Here is a 21,973-nt window from a genome sequence, read left to right as displayed (position 1 = left end):
TCTACATTTCACTGGAGAGGGAATATACCTCAAGCAATGATATATCGTGAACTATTCCTGGTTCCACAATTCTTGCACAGCAAATCAAATCAGGAATACTATATAAATGCTGCAAAAACCTTTATGGCCTAAGCTGCTTGTTAAATTATTTTGAACCACAAGTTGTTTTCCATAGCAGAATATATTTGAAGGAGGCACATATTTCAGAAACATCCTTTAGTTTAACCCAATGATTTATTTACGTAATGGGGAGAAACCCTCACAAAGATCTCAAAACTGCAGATCAAGTTACAAATAAATAAAACAAAGTATCTAGGAGCTGAAAAGCCTGATATACCTTCTTTGTAATAGATTCCCAACTCCTGCACAGGCTTACACGTTCTAACACTTTACTACCAGTAGTCCCATTGATGTTAATGGAACTATTAATTGTAGTTAAGCACATGTATTTGCAGGATCCAGGCCTAACCCGTCAATTAGGGTGACCAGATGTCCCAATTTTATAGGCACAGTCCTGATATTTGGCCCGGGCTCTCTTATATATGTGCCTATTATCCCCTACCCTGTCCCGATTTTTCACATTTGCTGTCTGGTCACCCTAACACAATTCATCTGACCTAACTCACAATATGTGAAGTGCTTTGAGATCCGCAGATAAGGGGTTAAGTGTTTCATTTATTATTTAAAATGGTTTGTGTTTAATTCATTAGCATCTGCGAAATTGGGCTTTATAGATCTATATAGAACGTTGGGCAGCTTTAAATGGAAGACACGACAGCAGTGCAAAGTCCTTCCCTAGTACAGGGCTTGTTGCGCCAGCCCCCAGTGGCAACACGCCGTTTAGGCAGTAGAAACCGGGGGGCCGAGCCAGCCACGCGCAGGCGAGATGCGGGCACACCAGGGAGGAAGAGCCCAGCCCCTGCAGGGGCTGCCAAGCTGTTGAGTGTCCGAGTCAGGGAACGCGCTCCGAACTCAGGCTCCTCTGCGAGCCGGCTCCATTCCCGGCAGGAGAGCCCCGCCCCGCGCCCGGCCAGGCAGGGAGGCGGGCCCGGCCCGGCCCGGCGGAGCGGTGCTGAAGTTGCTCGGGATGGTGGAAGTTCCGCGGCCGGGGGAGGCCAGGGCTGCGGGCGGCATGCAGCCGGCCGCGGGGGCATAGCGAGCGCCCCGGCCAGCCCAGCGCGGGCTCTCTGGCGGCGGCCCTACAGCCCGAGCCGCGGGACCTTCTGCGCAGGTAATGGCCTGCGCCCTGTTGCTGCTTCTGGCCTGTGGCTTGCTGGGTCAGTGCCAGCAGGAGCCCCAGACCCCGGACTGGAGGATGACCCTCAAGACCATCCGGAACGGGGTGCACAAGATAGACATGTATCTGAACGCGGCTCTGGATCTCCTGGGAGGAGAGGACGGCCTGTGTCTGTATAAATGCAGCGACGGTAATAACTTTCTACCAAACGCCCAGCGCGGGGGAGGGAGGCGCTGAGCTCCCAGCAGAGGTGGGCCTGGGTTTTTGGAGCCCAACTTTGCAGAGGATTCCTTTCCAAAAATATACTAAATGATGGCAACGAAAACCAAATCTGGCTCTAAAAACTCTCTCTGAACTCCGGGGCAGTTCAGTTCCAGATGCCATGGCTTGGGTCCCTTTCTAGGGGTAACATCAGTTTCCAGGTAAAATGTTGAACATCTGGTTAGGATTAATGCATTCCGAACCATGACATCATCTGAGGCTTTAGTTTAGGAATTTCTCTTGCCCTAATGTACCGTTATATAAAGATTTCTCTCTTTGCCACCATCAAACCCAGAAAAGAACAAAAACTGTCAGTTTCTACAGTTACTTTGATAACTGATTTTTGTGGCAGGCTGCCATCATTAATATCTTGTCTGGAACTTTTTAAAAAATTGTATGTTAAAAATAGGGTTATGTACAGCCCTTTCTTCACACCAATCTTCGGTATTACAGGGTTTAGTTTCCATATCTTGAAGATAATGTATTGTGTCTACATTGTACTCATAAGTCTGACACAGGATTGGTTGTCAGTAATTTGTTAGCTTTCATGATCCAATGTTTTTTGTCTTTAGCAACCCTAACTTGCTCTAGTTTAGTAGTAATAAAACTGTTTTGCTGCACTCTTCAAAGTGACCTCTTCTCACTGTAGTTAGTTTCCACAGGTGTAATTTGGTACTTTCATAATTTCAAGTCTTTTTTTCATATACAAAAAGTCTGAAAAACATCAGATCCTAGTACAGCCAATAAGCGTAGAACGGTAAAGAGTTTATTCCCTTAAGTGCCAATACTTCTGTAATAATGTTCCCTGAAACTTCCATCAGATTTGCTATTCCAAATTCAATACCAAAATGAGGACCTGTTAGGTGACTGTAGAGAAGTTACTCAATTTAACAAACACACAATTTCCAGAAGTTTAATGAAAAACTTAGAACATGATTTTAGTGAAACTTGAGCTTTGGTTTAATACCTATTACTTAAGTTAACATGTGATATTTGCACTGGTAAGACAAACTAATTGAATTATGTCATTGGGCATAATTTTTTTGCCTGGAAGGGTCAAGACAGACTCTTTTCCTCCACTATGACCAGGGCAGCCAAGAGTGGGTTCGGGTCCCGGTGGAAAAAAAATTTTTGGGGCCCCCCAGCAAAGGCGGAGTGGCTAAAAATCTTTACATATATGCAACATAGTCGGGCCCCGGGCTCCCTTCCAGACTGCCGGGCCCCAGTAATTTGTACCAGCTTCCCCCCCCACACCCCCCGGCTATGGCATTGCACATTTAAGTAGGTATAGTGTGTGGGGATTTACTTTCCTCTGCCCCTGGTATTTTTCATTGCTAGAATCTATTTACCATATGTAATGTATTTCAGTCAGGGACTTTTTTTTTTTTAAATAATCAATACTATTTATAACCTCAAGACATATGAAAATGTCAAAAATGGAGGATTCACTGGAATAAGCTCTTTTCAACTGGGATAGTATAAAGTCCCATCTGAAATTTCTTCCTTACACTAAATACATTCTAGCTATTTGAATGTACATGCCTCTCTCTGCTTTAGGAATAGCAGTGACAGCATGCATTGCTTTCTAGCCTCCCACCCCAACACATACCCTCTCCCATGTACTCCCTTCCGTAGAATGCTTCCTTCAGTTTGGTCTCAGATGCCAAAAGCAGTTTAGCTGTAGTCTTCAAAAATTCCATTTTTCTCCTTATTCTAGTGTACATATCACAGTAATTTCATGGGGTTTCCCCTTTGCATGCTTTCTAAAATATCAAGGAAGCCCTGCTCAAACAGAATCAATCAATCAATCAATGCTGTGTTTGTACAGGAATAAGCAACAATACTTCTGTATCATGTTCACGCCAGTTAGTAGTTCTGATGTCTAAAATGAAAATTCAGAGCAGTATCTTGGATTATAGATAAGAAAAGAATGCAGAAGTCTAGGTAAATTTGCTAGAACTTGTTTTTCTGCTTTTTAGTTCTTCCCTGCATATAGTACACTTCTGCCTTACCTAGTGTATTCTTTGTAGGCCAGATGTTTTGAATTTGGATGCCTTAAATCAAACCAAATAAATAAAAAATTAAGAGGTACTTAATACCTGTAGCTCCCCCTGACTTGCAGCTTGGTGGGAGCTCTGATATTCAGGTGCCTAAATATGGATTTAAATGCCTTACATTAAGCATATAGTTTTGAAAACTTTGGCCTATATTATGTTAAGCAGTAAAATAGGGGTCTATGCAGTAGCTCGAAGCAAAAGATCTGTACTCAGTGCTTTTAAAATTCCTTTTTTACAGGGTCGAAGCCTCTTCCACGTTATGGGTATAAGCTTTCACCACCAAATGGATGCGGATCGCCGCTATTTGGAGTTCATGTAAATCTTTCCTTCATGCATTTTATTTTTTCATATTTACTTGGACTTTCATATTTAAAAATGGGTTGTGAGCAATCTACTTCAAAAAGAAGCGTGCTAGTTTTACACTTCCATTCTAAACATAGAAATATGCATCATATTTCTAAGATCATTATGCAAGTGGTCAGACTAAAAGAGGCCAAAGAACCTCACCCGTTAACTTCTGCATAAAGCCCATAACTTTGTTTGAGTTGCAGCAGATCTTTTAGAAAAAATATCCAGTTTTGATTTAAAGACTTCAAGTGATGGAGAATCTATATATAAGCTGCGCTATTTGCTAAATTACTCTCACTTAAAAATGTGCACCTAATTTCTAGTCTGAACTTGTCTAATCTTCAGCTTCCTGCCCTGGTGTCCACACTTCAAAAAAGTATCAGAGGGGTAGCAGTGTTAGTCTGGATCTGTAAAAAGCGAGAGTCCTGTGGCACCTTATAGACTAACAGACGTATTGGAGCTTTGTCACTTACTTCAAAAAAGGATGCTGAAAAACTGGAAAAGGTTCAGAAAAGAGCTACAAGAATGATATAAAGTGTGGGCTGTTTGCCCTGTAGTGAGATAGTTAGGAAGCTTGATCTATTTAGTTTATTATCCAAGAGAAAGCTAAGAGGTGACTTGATCATGATCTCTAAGTACCTACATGGGGAAGATATTTATGCTTGTATATTGTGTGGTTAGATTTCCTAAACCAAATATTCATGTTTTTGTTAGTTTGTAGCTGAACTTCAGCAATATTACATGGGAGAAAAAGTTAGTCACTACTACCGTAGTAATAGATAGGGTCCTACCAAATTCACAGTCCATTTCCGTCAATTTCATAGTCTTCGGGTTTTTTTTTTTTTTTAAAAGCAAGTTTCATGATTTCAGATATTTAAATGTAGGGGTCCTGACCCAAAAGGGGACTGTGGGGGAGGGGGAAATTGCAAGGTTATTGTAGGGGGGGGTCATGGTATTGCCATCCTTACTTCTGCACTGCTGCTGGTGGCAGCGCTGTCTGCAGAGCTGGGCAGCTGGAGAGCGGCATTTGCTGGGTGGGTGCCCAGCTCTGAAAGCAGCACTACCGCCAGCAGCTGCGTAGGAGTAAGGATGGCATGGTATGATATTGCCACCCTTACTTCTGTGCTGCTGCTGGCAGTGTGGTTTCTTCAGAGCTGGGTGCCTGGCCAGCAGCTGCTGCTCTCTAGCCACCCAGCTCTGAAGGCATCGCAGAAGTAAGGCTGGCAATACCATGAACCCCCTACAATAACCTTGCAACCCCCCATAATCCCCTTTTGGGTCAGGACCCCCAGTTTAAGACACTCCAGCGAAATCTGTATAGTATACGTTAAAAATACACAAAAGACCCGATTTCACGCTCCGTGACCCGTTTTTCATGGCTGTGAATTTGACAGGGCCCTAGTAATAGACTAGTAACTGGATGTTTATGAATGTAAACATTTTTCTTCAGTACCTTAGAATATTAGAGGAATGATATTAAATGACTGAGCATTCAACAAGCAGTCCCTCTCCTGCCTCCTCTTTTTCCCCCCCCGAAGACCTAAGACCTGCAGTGGATGAAATAGAATATTTTCTGATTTAAAACCAAGAACATTGGGTTGGCCTAATGGCACCACTCTGCCCTGTGATGGGAGAATCCTGGGTTCAGTTCCCCTCTCACTGTCCATGCCAGTAACATTTTGCTTGATATTTGGAGTAGCGGGTAATGCTTTTTTTTTTTTTTTTTTTTTCCCCCTTTTAAACTTAATCAACCATATTGATTCAACAGTGCATAGAAGGCAGGCAATTTTTACCAATCCCGATGCAATAAAATTATTTTGTTGGCTTGAATACTAACCTTGATTTTGTTCCTTTACAGTTTGACATTGGTATCCCTTCGATGACAAAGTGCTGTAATCAACATGACAGATGCTATGATACCTGTGGCAATAGAAAAAATGATTGTGATGAACAGTTTCAGTATTGTCTCTCCAAGATCTGCAGGGAAGTACAGAAAACATTAGGAATATCAGAGAGTGTACAGGGTAAGGCAGAAAAATAGCATGCAAGTTATACTGAGTTGATCTCTTAATGAAGTTGTATAAAAACTCAAACTCATAGACTTTAAGGCCAGAAGGGACTATCATGATCCTCTAGTCTGACCTCCTACAACTGCAGGTCACAGATTCTCACCCACCCACTCCTACAGTAGGCCTATAACCTCGGGCTGAGTTACTCAAGTCTTGATTTAAAGACTTCAAGTTTCAAAGAATCTGCCATTTTCTCTAATTCAAACCAGCAAGACACCTTGCTGCCCCATGCTACAGAGGAAGGCAAAAAACTCCTAGGATCTCTGCTACTCTGAACTAGTGGGAAAATACCTTCCCGATCCCATAAAATTCTCACAGTAAAATGACTGACTAAATAGTCCCTTCTAGCCTTAAGTAAATGAAACAATGAATTCACACTACTGTGGCTCTTTTGGATAATGTTAATTGCTAATTTGGCTCCTGAACCACTGAGGTCTCAGTATAATGGAGTTAGACCATGATGGCATGGCGAGAGCCAGACACACACCCCTGGGGTGGGGGGGGGGAAATCTCTGTAGTAACTCAGGGCCCTCCCCATCTAGCATCCAGTCTCTGGCCATTGGAGATATTTGCTAATAGCAGTTGTGGGTGGGCCATAAGTTATTGTAGACAATCTCATCATATCCCCCCTCTGTGAATTTATCAAGCTCAGTCTTGTAAACAATGGTAATAACACTTCCCTGTGTCTACTGGAAATACCTAGTCTGATGCATCCTAGGACTGTATTCGCCTCTGGCCACATCACATTGTCATCCTGTGATCGACTAGTACACCTAGGGCTTTTTCTGCCTCTGTCACTTCCAACTGATAGGTCCTCAGCTTATAGGAAAAATTCTTGTTGTTAGTCCCTGCGTTTATGGGCTTGGCTTTGCACTATTAAATTTCATCCCATTTTTATTGCTCTAGTTTTCAAAGATATCCAAATTGTCTTGTATGATGTCCTGGTTCTCCTCCATATTGGCAGTATCTGCAAACTGTATCAGCCCACCCCCACTTCTTGTGCCAAGGTCATTAATAAAAATGTTAAATAAGATTGGCCCCAGACCAATCAATGAGGAACTCCAGTAGTAACCTTCTTGCAGCCTGGCAGTTCACCTTTCAGTATGATCAATTGTAGCCTCTCCTTTAAACAATTCCTTACCCACCTTTTGATTCTTATTAATTATTCTTATCATATTAATTTCCATCTCTTTCAATTTAACTAATAGTTCCACATGGGAAATTATATCAGATGCTTTACTGAAATCCAAGTAGATCTAATCTACTGTATTTCCTTTGTCTAGAAAATTCACTTACACTCAAAAAAAATAAAAATCAAGTTTACCTTTATGTGCTTAACTACTCTCTTTCAGAATTTGTTTTATGACCTTGCATACAGTTGAGATCAAACTAACAGGTCTGTAGTTTCCTGGATTGTTTCCCCACACACACACTTTTCCTTAAATATGGGAATTATATTTGTAGTTCTCCAGTCATAGGGTATGACCCTCTTAATTTTTTATATTCATTAAAATTCCTTGCTATTGAGTGTGCAATTTCATGTGTCCATTCCTTTAATATTCATGAATGGAGATTATCCACCTTTCCCCCAATTTGGTCCCATTAAGATGTTTGAGTTCAGCTTCCATCTCAGATATGGGGATTTCTAGTTCCACATTCTCCTTCCCATTAGCCACCCTACCACTGTTCCCAGACTCCTCATTACTCTTATTAAAAACTAAGGTAAAACATTCATTTAAGTGTTGGACCATACCTAGATTGTCTTTGATCTCTAGATCATTCTCAGTGCTTAGTAGTCCCATGTCGTCTTTGTTTTCATTTTATTTTTATGGCTAAAGAACCTTTTACTATTGGGTTTAATTTTCTTTGTAAGGTCCAATTCTGTTTGGCTTTTGGCAGTTCTCACTTTTCCCCTATGCTTTTTGACCTTCAAGAGAGAGCCTACAAGAAACAGAAGAAGGGATGAATCAGCAAGGAAAGTGTTCTGCTTTCTTTTAACAACTTGTTTGAGATACTTGTACATCCAGTTTGGCCTGCAGCCCTTCCCTATGAATTTTTCCCCCTTCCTTGGGTTGCAGGTTCCAGATAGTTTCTGCAACTTTGACTTAAACTGCAGTAGATCTAATGTACCTGTTACTGCCTGCTCCTCCCCTTCATTTTCTAACTCCACAAATCTGTTCCCAAGTTCTGTTTCTCCTGCACTAGCCAGTCTTTTCCTCTGCCTTATAGTCACATGCTTCTGAGCACTTTCATCATCCAGCAGTCTACCCTCACAGTTCTCAATCCAGAATGCATCTGAAAATCTTGATGTTTCCCATCAGCCTTTTCTCTCCTTCCCTTCATCATCTGCTCAAACCCCTTTCAAAACTCAACCATAGATTCTAGTTGCATCTCTAAACATCAGACCATCTCTTCCATCAGAGCTATCAGGTGGCATTTCATACAAATGCACCTTTCAGGTAGCTTCTCCAGAATAACATACATACCACAGCTTCCACATCTAGTCATTTTCTTTTCTATTCTATTCTTCAGATCACTACCACTGCTGCCTCTGTAGCTGTTGTAGCCTTCTCTCCTAAGCACCTGTCATGGGGGCAACACACGCTCCCCTGTTTTCATCCATTTGCTGTTGGGCTGGCTGGCTGCCTCTATAGGCATGCTGATTAGAAAAGCTCTGCCCCCAATCAAGGTGCAGGTGTGATCAAAAGCTCTGCTTCTCTCACAACACACTGCCCCCCTGTTAGACTCTGCAAACTGAAAACAAACCAGCAAACAAACTAACACTTTCAAGAGCTCAGTCGCATGAACAGGGGCTTGGCTTGCCTCCCTTCTCCTCCTCCAAACAGATCTCCACTCAAAGTCCCCTGTTTTCACCTGTTTGTGCAGTGGCACAGCAGCCAACACATTGGCATGGATTGTCTAAACTAATTGAAATTGAAACTGGGAGTAGTAATAAGCTAATTTTATTTCACTTTCCCGCCCATTTTTTTTTTTTTTTTTTTTTAAACAAGAAGAGATCTGTGTATTTTCTGGCTTTTACATATGTAGAGCTAATAAAAAAGGTAGAAGAAAGGAAAAAATTATCTTCAAAGAACTAAAACTAATATTTTTCACCTCCTACACCAAGGTCCCCTAAAATATTACCCTGACTTGTATCTTTGTTAAACTGAAGTCAAAAGTGAAAGACTATGAAAAGAATTAGGCTAACTATTGAACCTTGTGTCTTTTTAATTCATGATCCCCTTTAATGCGCATGAAAACCAGCAGTACAACTTTGTAAAAATGACTATAATCAGGTTATTTGCAGTGCTGCAGCAATATAAATATTTTTGTTGCATTGGATGTGATTTAATCTGCTACTACATGTGACAGAATAAATTGCAGGCAAATGCTGAACTGTTTCCTTTAACAAAATAGTTACCTCTTAGGTAGTGAACATTAATCTTGCTGCATAAATGTTCCTTTCAAGTTTGAATTTTACTCTTAACAGGGTGTGCTCCAGTTACTGAAAAATCCAGAGACTCGTGTTCTCTTTCCAAATAATTGAGTTGTCGGTTATAGACTCCTAATAAATTTATTTGCCAGTAACGCACATTCCAAAATCCAGTGGCATAGCTGTTACTCTTGTGACAAGAGAATAGGCCTCTTAAATTTTGCATTATGTTATGTTAGGGTTACCATTCGTCCGGATTCCCCCGGACATGTCCGGCTTTTTGAGCTAGAAATAATGTCCGGGGGGAATTTGTAAGTGTCCGGACTCCTCCCCCCCCTCCCCCCCCCCCCCGCAGCATGCAGAGCGCGCACGGCTAACAGGGCAGCCGGCCGCATGGTGCCACTTACATGGGGCTCCGACAGCCAGAGAGAGCCCCTCCTCCCCCCTGCAGCAGAGCTCCCTCCCTCCCTCCCCCCCGCATTCGCAGATCACCTCCGGCAGTCTGGAGCTCCTCCTCCCCTGCTGCCCAGCGTGCCGGGACGAGCGGCTCAGGCAGTTCCTGAGCAAATTCAGAGACATTAGGTGAAGAAAGGCCAACAACAAGGGGGCCAGGGGGTTGGAGAAGGGGCAGGGAGGTTCTGGAGGGGGCAGTCAAGAGACGGGGGGGGTGGGTCGGGAGGGCTTTCTGGGGGTTGGGGTGTGGATAAGGTTTTGGGCAGTCAGGGTACAGGTAGGGGGTATGGTCCTGGGGGGCATTTGGGGGGGGGATCTTAGGAGGGGGCAGTTAGGGGACAAGGAACAGGGAGGCTACCTGAAGGGGGGTTCCAAAGAGGATGGAGCTCGGCTGTTCTCAGTGGTGGCAGATGACAGAACAAGGAGCAATGGTCTCAAGTTGCAGTGGGGGAGGTCCAGGTTGGATATTAGGAAAAACTATTTCACTAGGAGGGTGGTGAAACACTGGAATGCGTTACCTAGGGAGGTGGTGGAGTCTCCTTCCTTGGAGGTTTTTAAGGCCCGGCTTGACAAAGCCCTGGCTGGGATGATTTAGTTGGGAATAGGTCCTGCTTTGAGCAGGGGGTTGGACTAGATGACCTCTTGAGGTCCCTTCCAACCCTGATATTCTATGAGGCTTAGGTAGGGGGTGGGGTTCTGGAGGGCAGTTAAGAGCAGGGGTCCCAGGAGGAAGCAGTCAGGGGACAAGGAGCGGGGGAGAGGGTTGGGAGTTCTGGGGGTGGGGGGGTGCTATCGGGGTGGGGAGTGGTTGGATGGGGCGTGGGAGTCCCAGGGGTCTGTCTGGGAGTGGGGGTGTGGATAAGGGTTGGGGTAGTCAGGGTACAGGTAGGGGGACGGTCCTGGGAGGCATTTGGGGGGGGGTCTTAGGAGGGGGCAGTCAGGGGACAAGAGGCAGGGAGGCTTAGGTAGGGGGTGGAGTCCTGGGGGGTAGTTAGGGGCAGGGGTCCCAGGAGGGGGCAGTCAGGGGACAAGGAGCGGGGGCAGGGTTGGGGGTTCTGAGGGGGGGGAGTGGGAGGGGCAGAGGCGGGGCCATGGCAGGACAGGGGCGGGGCTCCTCCCATCCTCATTTTTTGCTTGCTGAAATATGGTAACCCTATTATATGTAAGAATTGGTGGTGCTATTTTTAGTATTCTCTTAGTGACCAATCTTACTCCCATTGAAGTCAGCAGAAGTTCTGACAGGGACTTCAATAGGAGGAGGAGGATCAGGCCTTAATGTAAGTAGGGGTAGAAAGTAATGCTTTGTGCAACAGCAGTAGAGGGTGGAATTATCTTTAAAGAACAATACCATGTTTTGATCTGACTTCTGTGGGAGTGCATGCTATACTACTTTGTGATCGTAGATCCAGTACTGCAAATGTGCAATATCTGACAGGTCCAGATTGTTAAGTGCTGTGCTAAATCAGGGCTATATTGCTTGTTATCATGACTAGTCTGATTAGGAGCAATATGTTTGCAGGATGAGGCCCTCAAAGTAGTTTGACTGCAGTGAAGTATTTGTCAGAACTAGTAAGAGATCTGCCATTAAAGCCAGAGGCATAAAACTAATTTCTTTTTCACATAAATAAGGGCAACACTAAGCTGTATTATTACAAAAATAATTGTATTAAATTTTCCACAAAAATGCATCTACTCTATAAATGTTAATTTTGTTAGAATTTGAAATATGAAACAGACACATTGTTGATATTAGAGTTGAAAATGATCATACGTTCATCAGACTATGTTCATCCTTGTGCTCTGGCAAGTTGAAAACAATCTTCAAGAAAAATGTCTGAGTAACTAATGTTTAATTATTACAATATTCTATTAAAGTACTTCTAAAGTGATCCTATACTGATTTGATCTCCTCTTGTGTCTTGCAGCCTGTGAATCAACTGTTCAGTTGCTATTTGATGCAGTTATACACTTAGGATGTAAACCATACCTGGATAGCCAGAGAGCTGCATGTATGTGCCAATATGAGGACAAGACAGATCTATAAAAGAAGACACGGATGAAAGCTCATGAGCTTGAACTAAGAAAAAGACAATATGTACAGAGAGCCAGTGTTCTGTTACAAAGTGGTTTTATTTCATTTTCACAAAGTATAACACAAAAAATGATTCAAACATACCCTAAAATATTTTCCTATTTTAAAAAACTGCTTAGCCCTCCTGCCCTCGACATACACTTGGAGCTTGAAACTGAAAGTAGTTTCCATCAATATGTGCCCAGAGGCTTGAGGTAGGGTTGCTCATAGAATGCTACTTCCAAAAACTACTGGTGTCTTTTGCTTTTAAAAATTGGTGGCGGGGAATGAAAGGCGCATGGGAACCAGATAGACTTTTCAAACTTTTTTTTAAAAGTAGGTCAAGTTTTGGGTTTACCAACCTTTAGTGTTTCTAGTATATCTCAACAGGAAAGGAAGACTTTCTACATTTGAAATATTTTGTGCATTCAGTATGTAATCTTAAATGTCTTGCACTTCTGTGCTTTTGGTGAAATATCATGGTGATGAAATGACTTCTGTTTCTCTGCTTCAACTATGTTGCTATGTTCTCATACAGTATGTTGAAGGCTAGACCAAACCTAGAACTAAAAACTGCATCTTCCTATCTGTTTTATATATCAAACTCACTTCTGAAGCACTAGTCAGATCAGAAACACTGGCACTTTTAGGGCTTGAATTGCAAAATAGAACAGTTTAGAACCTAGCAAAATATGAAGGTGATACTTCTGATGTGACAACTTAGGGAAGCATTTCTGTTATTCTTACAAATTATTTCTTAAAGAAATATTTTTAATAGATGTTTATATTTTTCAAATCAAATTTATTTTTATTAAATACAGAGGCATTCTGTTTAACAAAGGTGTCTTTATATGTATAGCAAGGATGGATCTTAATTGTCCAAAGAGAATGATTTATATTTAACTCTTGTAATGTAGACGGTGTTACTGTATTCACTTATCTTTTGGCTTATCTTCCTTTTACTCTGTTCTTTGGGGGTTTGTAAAAATTATAAATAAGAAAAATCATTTTTCAAAGTGTCTTGGTATTCCTACTACTTGTGCAAGAGTCAGAGTATCCAAGACATCTTTTGTATGAATATATTGCTATGTGCAGCTAACAAATATACAATTCCTAAGTTTCCCTCATCTTTGCAGTTTTCCCTACGTGACTTTTAACTTGGGTCAGCTCAAGTTATTCAGTTTTATGTCCAGTGTTGTTTTAATTTCATTTTCTGTACCAACGTCAAAAAAAAAAAGTGCAAATTTCAGCAAGAGAGACTATGGATTTTGATTGTTTATCTCTAAGGCCAGATCTACACTACAAAGCTAGGTCTGATAACTATGGCAATTAGGAGGGGGTGGAAACCACCAGCACCCCCACACCAGAGCCAATGTAGCTATGCCAGCAAAAAAAAAAAAAAACCCTCACTGTAGGTACAGCTATGTAGATAGAGTGCTTCTGTCAACATAGCTAATGGTCATTCAGGGTAGGGTTACCATTCGTCCGGATTCCCCTGGACATGTCTGGCTTTTAGAGTTAAAAATAGCGGCCGGGGGGAATTTGTAAATGTCTGGACTCCCCCATCCCCCCATGCAGAGTGCGCGCGGCTAACAGGGCAGCCGGCTGGATGATGCCACTTACATGGGGCTCCGACAGCCAGAGAGAGCCCCTCCTCTCCCCTGCAGCTGAGAGCACTCCCTCCCTCCCTCCCTCCCTGCATTCGCAGATCACCAGCCAGCCGTTCGCACCAGCAGCCTGGAGCTCCTCCCCCTGCTCCTCCTCCCCGCCACGCTGGTCTGAGCGGCAGGGTAAGGGGGCCAGGGGGTCGGAGAAGGGGCAGGGAGGTTCTGGAGTGGGCAGTCAAGAGACAGGGAGCGGGGGGGGCAGGGTGGGAGTTGGGGGGGTTGGGAGTTCGGGGGGGTGGATAAGGTTTTGGGCAGTCGGTGCAGGTAGGGGGTAGGGTCTGGGGGGGCAGTTAGGGTGGGGGGGGTCTCAGGAGGGGGCAGTTAGGGGACAAGGAACAGGGAGGCTTAGGTAGGGGGTGGGGTTCTGGAAGGCAGTTAGGAGCAGGGGTCCCAGGAGGGGGCAGTCAGGGGACAGGGAGCGAGGGGGGGGTTGGGAGTTGGGGGGGGCTGTCAGGGGGCAGGAGTGGGGAGAGGGATCGGAGCAGTCAATGGGACAGGGAGCAGAGGGGTTTAGATGGGTCAGGAGTTCTGGGGGGGGGCTGTCAGGGGGTGGGGAGTGGTTGGATGGGGCATGGGAGTCCCAGGGGTCTGTCTGGGGGCGTGGATAAGGGTTGGGTCAGTCAAGGGACAGGTAGAGGGTAGGATCGTAGGGGGCCAGTTAGGATGGGGGCAGGGTCTCAGGAGGGGACAGTCAGGGGACAAGGAACGGGGGGAGGGTTGGGGCTAGGGCAGGACTCCTCCTGTCCTCTTTTTTGCTTGCTGAAATATGGTAACCCTAATTCAGGGAAGTTGTGTCCCTACATTAGGGCCTGGTCTACACTACAAAGTTAGGTCAATTTAAGTACATTGGTCAGGGGTGTGAAAAATCCACACCCATGAGCGGTGTAGTTAAGCTGACCTACGTCCTTGTGTATACTGCACAAGGTCTGGAGTGTCGCAGCAAAAGCTAAACGATCTGACATTAATCCTCTGTTTTGTATATTCTTATAAAACTGGATTGTGGAAATCTTTAGTTTGCTAGGATTTTCTGCCTTAGTTTTTCCAGTGTAGCCATCTATATGCGCACAAAGTATTTATTCCTTTCAAACTGCAAAATAGCAGGCACGTGGAAGTGTTTTGGGAAAAGTTAATTGTGTTTTGTGACTATCGTACTCCAGGCTCGTCTTGATTTCCTGTCTGCTATTCTAAAATTATTATTGCCAAAGCAGTGATCAAAATTGATGTGAGCAGCTGCCACCTCTAAAATTTTGTCTGAACAAATCTAAAAACAACAAACACTCCCTTGAGTTGTAACTCTCAGTGGGGTGGGTAAGAGTTTTTACACTATATGCCTGAATGTGTAGCCATGCCCTTAGTGACACCCAGAGCATGGGGCTGCATCTCTGACAATCTTGACTAATAGCCATTGGTGGACCTGTCCTTCATGAATTTATCTAATTCTTTTTTGAATCCAGTTATACTTTTTGCCTTCACAACATCACAGGGCAACAAGTTCCACAGGATGACTGTGTTGTGTGAAGAAGTACTTCCCTCTGTTTGTTTGTTTTAAATATGCTGCCTATTAAATACAGTAAGAAAAGCACAATCCAAGAAAAGTACAATATCATCTTTGTCTATATAATATGAACTATTTTAAACCTGTGTTTAAGCTCATGCCTATTTCATTCAGTGATTCTGGTAGGATGTAGTTTTTCATTTTACATTAAGCCAAACTTCAGTTTCCTGAGGCATCTCAAAACTATGAATATGGCTATTAAAATTAGTTTAAACCTCGGTGAACAAAAGGCTGCTATGGGGAGTTGTGGGTTTCAGCATAGTATTGTTTCCCTTTCTCTGAGTATCCTTCTGGAGCTCTCGGCCCGTTCCCTTGAACACTCATAGAACTCTCAGATTCACTGTTCCCAAAGACAGACCCACGCTAACAGCTAAAAATCGCAGCATAAATGTGGGGGGCCAATGGGTTAGTGCAGGTTAGTAACACAAGTACATACTCAGGGCCCCCACTGTGCTAGTACACCCATGCTGCTGTGTCTACAGTGCTATTTTTAGCCGTGATGTTAGTATACAAGAGTGTAATTGATACTAGTCCAACTCCATATACATAGCCCATGACAAACAAAAGAACGTTTTCTTTTAATATAGGCAGTTTTGTTCAGCTACCCACTGACTTCTGAAACGTTTCCATTATATATTAGAGGTATCACACTTAACAGACACCAGAACAGAGCAAAGAACTTGCCTGCAGCTGATTCCTGAAACTTAAGCAGGGCTTCAGTTGCACTATCTGTCAACATTTATGGGTCTACAGTATAACTGAAGAGTAAGATAACTCACTCACTAGCTAACTATGTGGTTACACTGTTGGATTCATTTCACTCCTGACAAAGTAGCTCCTCCTAATCCTTCAAGTGTGAAGTTTTAACCACCTCCCTGAAATTACTATTGTGTTACCATTAGGATTTAATGTGCAAAAACAAAAGAGATGGCTTTTTTGTGGGGTTTTTTGGTGAACCATTAGCTATGAGGTCCGTTTATTCTAAATGCAGTCATTTTGGTTAGTGTACTGGAGTATTTTAGAATGAAGGGAAGAACTTTAATCTGCTCTTTAGTCTTTATGGAATCCTCCTATTTCCCTAATTTTTAGTTTTTAATCTCTCTTGTTTTCCAACCCTCAGGCTCTAGTTCTACCCATTTTTATATGCAGATATGTACTTTGGGATTTGGCAAACATGTTGTGATATAAGTGTAGGGATTAAAAAAATATAGCCACAGCACTTGTGATAAATATATGCTATTCGTCTCAGACAGAACTTTTCTTTACAAAATGAATAGGTGTATAGATTAATAGTAATTATTATAGTGTCAAACATTTACACGGCACTCTACCAACAGATTGAGACACGTTTCCTGCCCTAAAGTATTTACAATGTAAGTGAAAAAAAAAATACTAGACATAAGATAGCAATTAAGGTTAAAAAAAAAAAAAAGAGTGTGGAGAGATTATTTCAGGTTAGAACAGGAAAGGAAAGATTCCTGAAAGCTGTGAGTGGTAAGGAGGGATTGGAGGAAGGAAGAAGCTGACAATTGTCTGAAATGGGAAACCATGACAAGCACAGGGGACAGAATAAGGCAGGAGCAATATGAAGGGACCAAGAAGGAGAGAATAAAATAGGGAATAACAAAATGAGAGCAAAGAGGCACAGTAGGTAGGGAGTGAGAATATATAGGACCTTGACAGTAAAGACAAGAAGCTTGAATTTGATGCAGTAAGGGACAGGAATCCAGTGAAAGGGTTCACAAAGGGAATAACTTGGTCAAAACAGCAAGTTCCATATTTTTAAAAGAAAAATAAGATATTTTAAAAGACAAAATACTTAGGTGTGCACATTGCACTGGGATTTCCTCCAAGTGACCTCAGGTGCAGATTCTAAGTAAGGTAGCTGTTGTGCAAACATTATTTGGGGGGACATTCAGGATGTAATTTTTAAAGCTGTGCAGCAATGAGGCACACAATTGTCCCTGCACAGTTCTAATGACCAAACTCCCATTGACTCAATTTTGCATGCAAAGCCATATGTCCAAGACCCTAAAGTGTAATGTTTCATAGGCAAGGTCCAGACTTTGAACTTAGATGGAGTTTACCAACAGCTTTGGGCTGCATTCCCAAGCAACCTGACTGCAAGAAGACCTGGTCCTGACATGCCGGGGGCCACTACCGGCCTTACATTGTCCATGGGCACCTCTTAACGGTTTCATGCCCTCTTGAACTTAAGAGGTGCCCATGGACGGTGTGAGGCCAGTAGTGGTGTTCTTGGGCCCACTATCTTGGTGTTGGGTTGCTTGGGAATGCAGCCCAAAGCTGGTGGTAAACTCCATCTAAGGCTAAATACTGGCACGAGACTGCTAGTCAACAAGTACTGTAAGGGAAAGTTGATCCAGACTTTAGGGGTACTCAGCTCAACATGTGGGTGGTGGTGTTGAGCTGCAGGGTCTTGGTTCAGTACACTAATTAAAAATATAGGGTCCGGGTCTGAAATTTCCAGTTGGCTCCTGCCTCTGAACTCCCCCAGTGCTGGTGCAATCTGGGCTCTGGTTCAGTCCAGTGATATAAAACCCAAAGCCCAGTTACTGCAGCGAGGACCTGGTTGGATTATTGCTGTTTTTCTCCCCACCCAACGGGAGGAGGGCAGCGGGCTGTACTGTACAACCCCGCTGAGCACACGAGGGGCTGGGGAGAGCCCGGCCGGGCGCGCCCCCTGGATCCCCTCATCAGCCTGCCGGGAGCCGCACGGGCTGCCTAGCCCGGGAAGGGGCGGTGGCCACTGAAGGAGGGAGGCGGGCTAGGGGCGGGGGGTGCAGGAAGCAGCGGAGGAAGAAGACGAGCCGGGGAAGGCTGCGGTGTCTGTTAAGCTCCAGCTTTGGGGGGGCCGCACTTCGAGCTTTTCTTTGTGGCCATGGCGAGCTCCAAGCACCGGCGCATCGGCAGCAACTCGGGTAGGGCAGGAGAGCCCGGCCCGCGGGCTCCGGGCACTAAGGAGCACAAAGAGGCGAGCGTGGGGGGCTGGCGAGGGGCGGCAGAGCCGTGGCCCTGCGGGGACCGCGGGAGGACCAGGGCTGCGCTGCTCCCCCTGGGCTCGGGCTGGGGGGACATTGTCTCTAGGGGCGCAGGGGGAAAGGCACCTAAACCCCATAGTTCCCACATGGGGGGAGGGGGCTCCCTTTACTGCCTCTGTGCTCCGCTCCTGGGCGGCTCTCTGCAGAGCTTGGGGGGGTCTGGCCAGGCTGGGCCGTGCAGGGCTGGCGACCATCGCCCACTTGCCCTTGCCCTTGCGAAGGGAAAGTGAAAGGCGAGAGCGGAGGGAGCCCGGCCCGCCCTTTGTCTCCGGCTCTCAGCCCAGGGCTCCTGCCTCGCCAGCAACACAAACAGCTTCTGCCCAGGGTCCCCAAGGCGGCCGCCGCCCTGCTGTGGGTTACTGGGCCTGCGAGTGGCAGCCCCTAGGGCAGGGATCTGCTGTTCTTTGCTACACTCAGTGCTTAATTTGTAATGAAAGAGGTGCCCCCGGCTCAGGGAATTTTTTTTACTTTCATAACTGATGGGCAAGGGAGAGGTGCTGGGGCTATGAACTGCCAAGCCTAGAGGTACCAGAGCAAGCCTGGGCACGAATTAAACACTGGTTACACTGCACCTAGTCTTGCAGTGCCAGGCAAACCAGTGATTCATAAGCAGTGCCACCTTTGGTTGGCAAGTTTCAAACAGGATGCATAAAATGCCCACTATCCACTACTTATTGATATTGATTGAAGGAGCCAGAGGTAAATTGTTCCCACGCATACGTTGCACATCAAATTAATAGAATGGGAAGTAGTTCACGCTCAGTCAGGCTAGTGTTTTCTTAAAATAAATGAAAGCAGGTTTGCAATGTATGACACTTGTAGTTATTGATAAAGGTGATTTAACAGTGCCTTTAAAAGTTATTTTATTTCTCTTCTAAAGAACGGTGTCATTTAAAAAATTTATAGCACCTCTTATTGTACCCAGGGCATGTAAAACACCTCTTAATACATACATCTCTATTAACTGAAAATCAATTAAAAAGGAATAGAACTTCACAATGACTATGCTCCCAGACCTCTTCCCCAACCATGTTTTCAGAACTGGTATGAGTAGTAGACTGCACAAAAGATTGCTTTTTTGTTTGCAAAAAAACATCCCCACAAACCAGCAAAAAAAACCCCAACCAAACAAAATCCCTTCAAACTTCAAAATATTTACCAGTTATGTCATTGTAATTACAGCTGTATAACCCCATGCGGACAAATTTATTTCAGTGTAAGAGTGTCTTTTCCAGTTTATCTTAACCACCTTCCCAAGCAACATATACTAAACTGAAAAAAGCCAGTCTTATACCAGAGTAAGGATTTGTCTACATGATCATTTTTGTTGGTAAAACTTTTGTTGGTCAGGGGTGTGAAAAAACACTCCCGTGACCAACATAAGTTTCACCGGCAAAAGTGCTGATGTAGACAGTGCTGTGTTGGCAGGAGAGGTTCTCCTGCCGACATAGCTAACGCCGCTTGTTGGGAGTGGTTTAATTATGGCTGCAGGACAGCTCTCACCTGCCAACAAAGAGCGGCTACACCGAAGACCTTACAGTGGCATGGCTGTGGGGGTACAGCTGTGCTGCTGTAAGGTCTGTAGTGTAGATATACAAGAGTGTGTACTTGGGGAATGATACCAGTATAACTATATCGGTTTTAATTCACACCTTAGCTTATTCCAGAATAACTTTCCCATGTATACAAGCCCTTAGTTTGCAACTAACTGAGTGGGTACACAATAATAATGGTTTTTTATTTAATATTGTATGTATTTTAGAGCACCCCTCCTGTTAAAACAAAGTTTCTGTGGAGTGGGGTGTAGTTGCTTAGTCCTCCGTGCACCCTGTGGCATACCCTAGCACAGGCTAAAGGGCAGCATGGGCACTGCAGCTGATTTAGAATGAGATTAAACAGAGCGTAGCTAGCACTTTGAAATTTGGACCCATGCTGTCCGATACATTGCCCTCTACCCACGCAATCTGCTTCTTGCCATTGAAGGTACATTTACTGCAGATACACAGCTGGCTGTGTGCTCTAGCAACCAAACCCTGCCATAAAGCTACAAAGATTTAATAGGATCATGGAACTGGAAGGGCCCTCGAGAGGTCATCTAGTCCAGTCCCCTGCACTCAAGGCAGGACTAAGTATTATTCTAGACCACGCCTGACAGGGATTTGTCCAACCTGCTCTTAAAAATCCCCAGTGATGGAGATTCCACAACCTCCCTAGGCAATTTATTCTAGTTAGGAACTTTTTCCTAATGTCCAACCTAAACCGACCTTGCTGCAATTTAAGCCCATTGCTTCTTGTCCTATCATCAGAGGTTAAGAAGAACAATTTTTCTCCCTCCTCTTTGTAACAGCCTTTTATGTACTTGAAAACTGTTATTGTGTCCTCTCTCAGTCTTCTCTTCTCCAGACTAAACAAACCCAATTTTTTCAATCTTCCCTCATAGGTCATGTTTCTAGACCTTTAATCATTTTTGTTGCTCTTCTCTGGACTTTCTCCAATTTGTCCACATCTTTCCTGAAATGTGGCGCCCAGAACTGGACACAATATTCCAGTTGAGGCCTAATCAGCATGGAGTAGAGGGGAAGAATTACTTCTCGTGTCTTGCTTACACTACTCCTGCTAATACATCCCAGAATGATGTTTGCTTTTTTTGCAACAGCATTACACTGTTGACTCATATTTAGCTTGTGATCCACTATGACCACCAGATCCCTTTCTGCAGTCCTCCTTCCTAGGCAGTCATTTCCCATTTTGTACATATGCAACTGATTGGTCCTTCCTAAGTTAAGTACTTTGCATTTATTTTTATTGAATTTCATCCTATTTACTTCAGACCATTTCTCTAATTTGTCCAGATCATTTTGAATTTTAATCCTATCCTCCAAAGCACTTGCAACCCCTCACAGTTTGGTATTGTCCGCAAATTTTATAAGTGTACTCTCTATGCCATTATCTAAATCATTGATGAAGATATTGAACAGAACCAGACCCAGAACCGATCCCTGCGGGACCCCACTCGTTATGCCCTTCCAGCATGACTGTGAACTACTGATTACTCTCTGGGAACGATTTTCCAACCATTATGCACTCACCTTATAGTAGCTCCATCTAGGTTGTATTTCCCTAGTTTGTTTATGAAAAGGTCATGAGAGACAGTATCAAAAGTCTTACTAAAGTCAAGATATACAACATCTACCACTTCCCCCGTAACCACAAGGCTTGTTACCCTGTCAAAGAAAACCATCAGGTTGGTTTGACAGGATTTGTTCTTGACAAATCCATGCTGACTGTTATTTATCACCTTATTATCTTCTAGGTGTTTGCAAATTGATTGCTTAATTATTTGCTCCATTCTCTGGGTACAGAAGTTAAGCTGACTGGTGTGTAATTCCCCGGGTTGCCTTTATTTCCCTTTTTATAGATGGGCACTATATTTGCCCTTTTCCAGTCTTCTGGAATGTCTCCTGTCTTCCATGACTTTTCAAAGATAATTGCTAATGGCTCAGATATCTCTTCAGTCAGATCCTGACACATTGACTTATACCCATAGGAAAGAGGGAAAAGGTGTTAGAGGAGGGCCCCATTGTAAGTGAATCTGCTTCAGATGAATATAGTTAGCTTGTGATGCAATAGACAACCTCTGGCATTCAACTCATACCCTTGAACAGTCACCACCCACATGTTAGGAATCATTAACTATAGCATCTCAGGTTATTCCCTTCAAACCAGTCATCTGTTTTTCTTCTTTCTTATTCTTAAGCCCCAG

General features: G+C 43.9%; 1 protein-coding gene across 3 annotated transcripts in view; it reads left to right on the top strand.

Moving 5' to 3' along the window:
• Window positions 1–864: 864 nt before the first annotated feature.
• PLA2G12A (phospholipase A2 group XIIA) overlaps window positions 865–21,973 on the top strand; it is a 36,300-nt gene continuing 15,191 nt past the window's right edge. Inside the window, exons 1-4 of one of the 3 annotated variants that reach the window (XM_054029144.1) lie at window positions 878–1,427; window positions 3,794–3,870; window positions 5,762–5,927; window positions 11,784–13,182. In XM_054029144.1, the coding sequence (XP_053885119.1) occupies window positions 1,235–1,427; window positions 3,794–3,870; window positions 5,762–5,927; window positions 11,784–11,902 (555 nt within the window). In that variant the 5' untranslated portion in view covers window positions 878–1,234 and the 3' untranslated portion in view covers window positions 11,903–13,182. Of the gene's footprint in view, window positions 1,428–3,793; window positions 3,871–5,761; window positions 5,928–11,783; window positions 13,183–17,944; window positions 18,091–21,973 lie in introns of those variants that run through there. The other 2 variants (XM_054029145.1, XM_054029143.1) reach the window with 2 other exon arrangements.

The sequence above is a fragment of the Malaclemys terrapin genome, chromosome 5 (genome assembly GCF_027887155.1).
Source record: "Malaclemys terrapin pileata isolate rMalTer1 chromosome 5, rMalTer1.hap1, whole genome shotgun sequence".
Classification (NCBI taxonomy): domain Eukaryota; kingdom Metazoa; phylum Chordata; order Testudines; family Emydidae; genus Malaclemys; species Malaclemys terrapin.
Note: the sequence above shows the minus strand (reverse complement) of the source record. Positions and strands in the feature narration are given on the sequence as shown.